We start from the raw sequence: 3,579 nt of genomic DNA, 5'->3' as shown, positions 1-3,579 counted from the left end.
TAATTCAGTATAATTCAGTGTAATTCAGTATAATTCAGTATAATTCAGTGTAATTCAGTATAATTCAGTATAATTCAGTGTAATTCAGTGTAATTCAGTGTAATTCAGTATAATTCAGTATAATTCAGTATATTCATGCCTGCGTTTAAAAAAACTAATGTTTTAAGTTAATTCATCTGTTCTTTCTGTATCGGAAGCGACAATAGTGGATTGGACTATCCCAATACACGACCAGGTTCACAACCAGATGTACAACCAGGTACACGACCAAGTACGTGACTGGTATGCAACACAAAGTGGTACACAACCAGTAGTACACAGCCAGGTACGCAACCAGTATACAGTCGAATACACAAAATGGAACACAAGCAGGTAAGCGAAGACTGTGAAATACTTTGTTTCCAGCAGACCTCATTAAACCTTACTGGTGTGGTTTGAACCCATGTGCTGGTCCAAACGGTGCCGGGTTCTGACCCTGTTCTAGTACTTGTTTAGGAAAACTGATGTACGACGTGAAGTGAACAAAGAACGTAACGAAGAACAACCAGAACCTCCGAGCCTGAAAGTTCGAAACAAAAAGTCCAAAAGCTGCAAAATCATTCACGGACCACTGACCCATCCAGAACCAGAACCGTGTCCTGAGTTAAAGTTTCTGCAGCCTGAACTAATTCAGTTCAGGCTGCTGCTGATCAGAACATTCAGAACAGAATGTTCTGATCACTGATCAATACTCCTGATTGGAGTCCAATCAGCCTGTAAACAACAACAAACAAACAAATACCAGTTTTAACCAGGAGGTGTCTGAAAGAGCAAACAGCTGCTGGACCACAAACAAAGAGGTCCGATGGTGCAGAACCCCCCCCAGACAAAGAACACACACACACATGCACACACATGCACACACACACACACACACACACACACACACAACGGTTTTCATTCGGATCAGAACCATCTCAGAGTTTAACATGAAAACAGCTGAGAGAAAAAAAAGTTACATAAATCAGATAAACCTGCAGGTTCTGGAGCATCTGGACCCGGTCAGAACCAGCTGCAGGACTTTAATGTTCTGTTTGTAAAGTGAGTCACCTGAGACAAAGAGACGGACAGAACCGGAGGTTCTACTGCAGAACTAAAAACAATAGAAACAGAAATGTGTTTTACCGTCCGTCATCCCACACTCAGCCAGCTTCATCCTCCTCCTCCTCCTCAGACTGAAGAACCAGGCGGTCTACATCATCACTAATCCCTGAGTGGAGGAACACCCTCTCAGCCAATCAGGAGGAGGAGGAGGCGGGGCTTAGCAGGGAAAGAAAGGAAGGAGGCGGAGCTTCTAACCTTGAATCTACAGGTTGATTCAGACAAAAAGCTGCATCGTGTCGAAGGTTCTGCTGGGTTCTGATGGGGTCTAAATGGTTCTAACGGGTTTTTAAACATTTAAACTTTAATTTCAGGAGCACCATGCTGTTAACAGGCAGCTGTCACTCAAACATCAGGATTATCCTCATTCTTCTGACCCTTGCATCAGTATGCAATTTAAACTCAGAACAGGAAAAATGGCTAAAATCAGAGAAACTGTGCGATTGCTCAATGAAGAAGCCGAACGCCAGCTGAAAGCTAAAGCAGCAAAAAATGGCTAGGAGGTGGATAAATTGTACATCAAATAAAAACAGGCGAACAACAAAAGGGACTCTGCTGTCACATGACTAGCCTTCGCTGTGGGGGTTAAAATGAACATCTCGTCGTTCACAGCAACAAAGGACCACATGTGGCCCCAGAACCACAACTTTAATCTGATGAGAAGAAACAAGACGTTGGTCGGGCTCATTACCTGTGCTAATCACACACCTGTACCTGCACGCAGACCCACAGCTGCAGAGCAGGAAGACGCAACCTGCAGCAACGCTCCATCCTCTCTAACACACGTGTGGCCCCTGACATACGTGTGGGGACAGAGACGCACAAAGACGGGCTGAGAGACAAAGATGAGCTCATCCAGGTCCTGCTGCAGCGAACACAAAGACGAGCTCCGTCTTTGTCTGGATGAACTTTAACTCATCGATGATCTTCAGAAGCAGCACAAACAGTTCGTGTCTGATCACAACCTGACGGAGCTTTAACGAGCAGAAAACCGTAAATCACATCCTCTCCTCTGAGACTCAGATTAAATAATCTGACAATAAACCCAAAGCTGACAAAGTGCCCACAGTGATGGGTCTGTCAGGACTGAACCGAACCCTGACGCACCAACAAACCCAGATCTGCTGCATCCTGGGAGCCACGAATGAATGAATGAATGAATGAATCATGGGTGACAGTTGGGTAAAGATGGAGACAAAGACCTCCAGATAAGCGCCAGCGAGGGGTTTTGAGATTAGAAAAGGTCTGGATAGGTTTTAGTCCAGGTTTTGTTCCGCGTCCTGGTCCTTCTGAGACCCATCCCCCTCCCTGTAAAGCTGATTTCAGAAGGATCCAGAACAAAACCCACTGCAAACCCATCTCTGAGGGAAAGTCTCGCATTACAGCGAAGTTTTAAAATTAAACTACACAGAATGCAGGTTCAACTCCAACTAACCCTTACAGGATTCACATCCCATAATCTGCATAGAAGTGCAAATATTCCGGCTGATGAAATAATTTTTAATGTTTTAAGTGTTTCCAAAATGAGCCTGTAAAGCTGCAGCTTTCCTCCAGCGAATGAATCTCCTGAACAACTGTTTCTATCTGCAAAGAAACTAAAAAAGGATAATGTTTAAAAGTGAAGTTGAATAAAAGCCTACAGGGTTTAATTTAATCCCACAATACCAGACAGCCGTTTGAATCAAAGGATCAACAAACAATGATGTTTTAATTTCGGGAAAGGACAGCAGCAGGAGGTTCATCCTGTCTACAGATTTCAGGGGACACCAAACCGAGTACAACACCCCCCTCTCCGTACAGCCACCAGCTACTGGCTAACGATCACCCGACATCCCCTCTTTTGTCAGCGGCCTCCTTCCAACTGACCCGGCCCATTTCCAGGTAAAAGATTAGTACTCACCGGGCGGTTGGTCCATTTCCAGGTAGAATATGAGCTCGGTGGAGTAGGGCATCATCACGTCCCGCCAGCCTCCTTCCTCCCCGGATTTATCCGTCGTCCAGACCGTATTATACATAATATCCTTAGCGTCGCTAAACCAATTTACAAACGGATAAAAACTACAAAAACAATCGATTAATTAAAAAAAAAGCTTAACGTTAATCTATGCATCTACTTGGAAGTCTTTGATCGGTCTTTGTCTGAATCCCTGCTTCAGAATCGAATAAATGGATAAAACGCGAGCAGGACTGCGGCGGCTCCGACATAACCAAGCGAGCAGCTCGGGGCTCTTCATGAAGGCCCTCCTTCACGGAGTCCGTCTATAAATTATTTTGTTAAACCCTCATTTCGGCGGAGGGATTAGTAGATGCCAGCTCTATTTTTACAGTCTCTTTTCCTTGTCCTCCGTAAGAGCCGCCGTCTCATCGGCTTCATTTTAAGACGAGAAATGACGACAGGAGGCAGAAAGGCAGAACGCTGACAACGGCTGGACCGTACCA

At 44.9% G+C, this 3,579-nt stretch overlaps 1 protein-coding gene across 1 annotated transcript in view; it reads right to left on the bottom strand.

The window, feature by feature from the left end:
* Nucleotides 1-3,319, bottom strand: part of LOC119430464 (phosphatidylinositol 3-kinase regulatory subunit gamma) — a 13,784-nt gene extending 10,465 nt beyond the window's left edge. The window contains exon 1 of the mRNA XM_037697876.1: nucleotides 3,041-3,319. Within this exon, the coding sequence (XP_037553804.1) occupies nucleotides 3,041-3,155 (115 nt within the window). The 5' untranslated portion in view covers nucleotides 3,156-3,319. The remainder of the gene's footprint in view (nucleotides 1-3,040) is intronic.
* Between the last annotated feature and the right edge of the window lie 260 nt (nucleotides 3,320-3,579).

The sequence above is a fragment of the Nematolebias whitei genome, chromosome 3, assembly GCF_014905685.2.
Source record: "Nematolebias whitei isolate Nwh7 chromosome 3, NemWhi1, whole genome shotgun sequence".
Classification (NCBI taxonomy): Eukaryota; Metazoa; Chordata; class Actinopteri; order Cyprinodontiformes; family Rivulidae; genus Nematolebias; species Nematolebias whitei.
The sequence above is the reverse complement of the archived record's forward strand: the minus strand, read 5'-3'. Positions and strand labels throughout refer to the sequence as shown.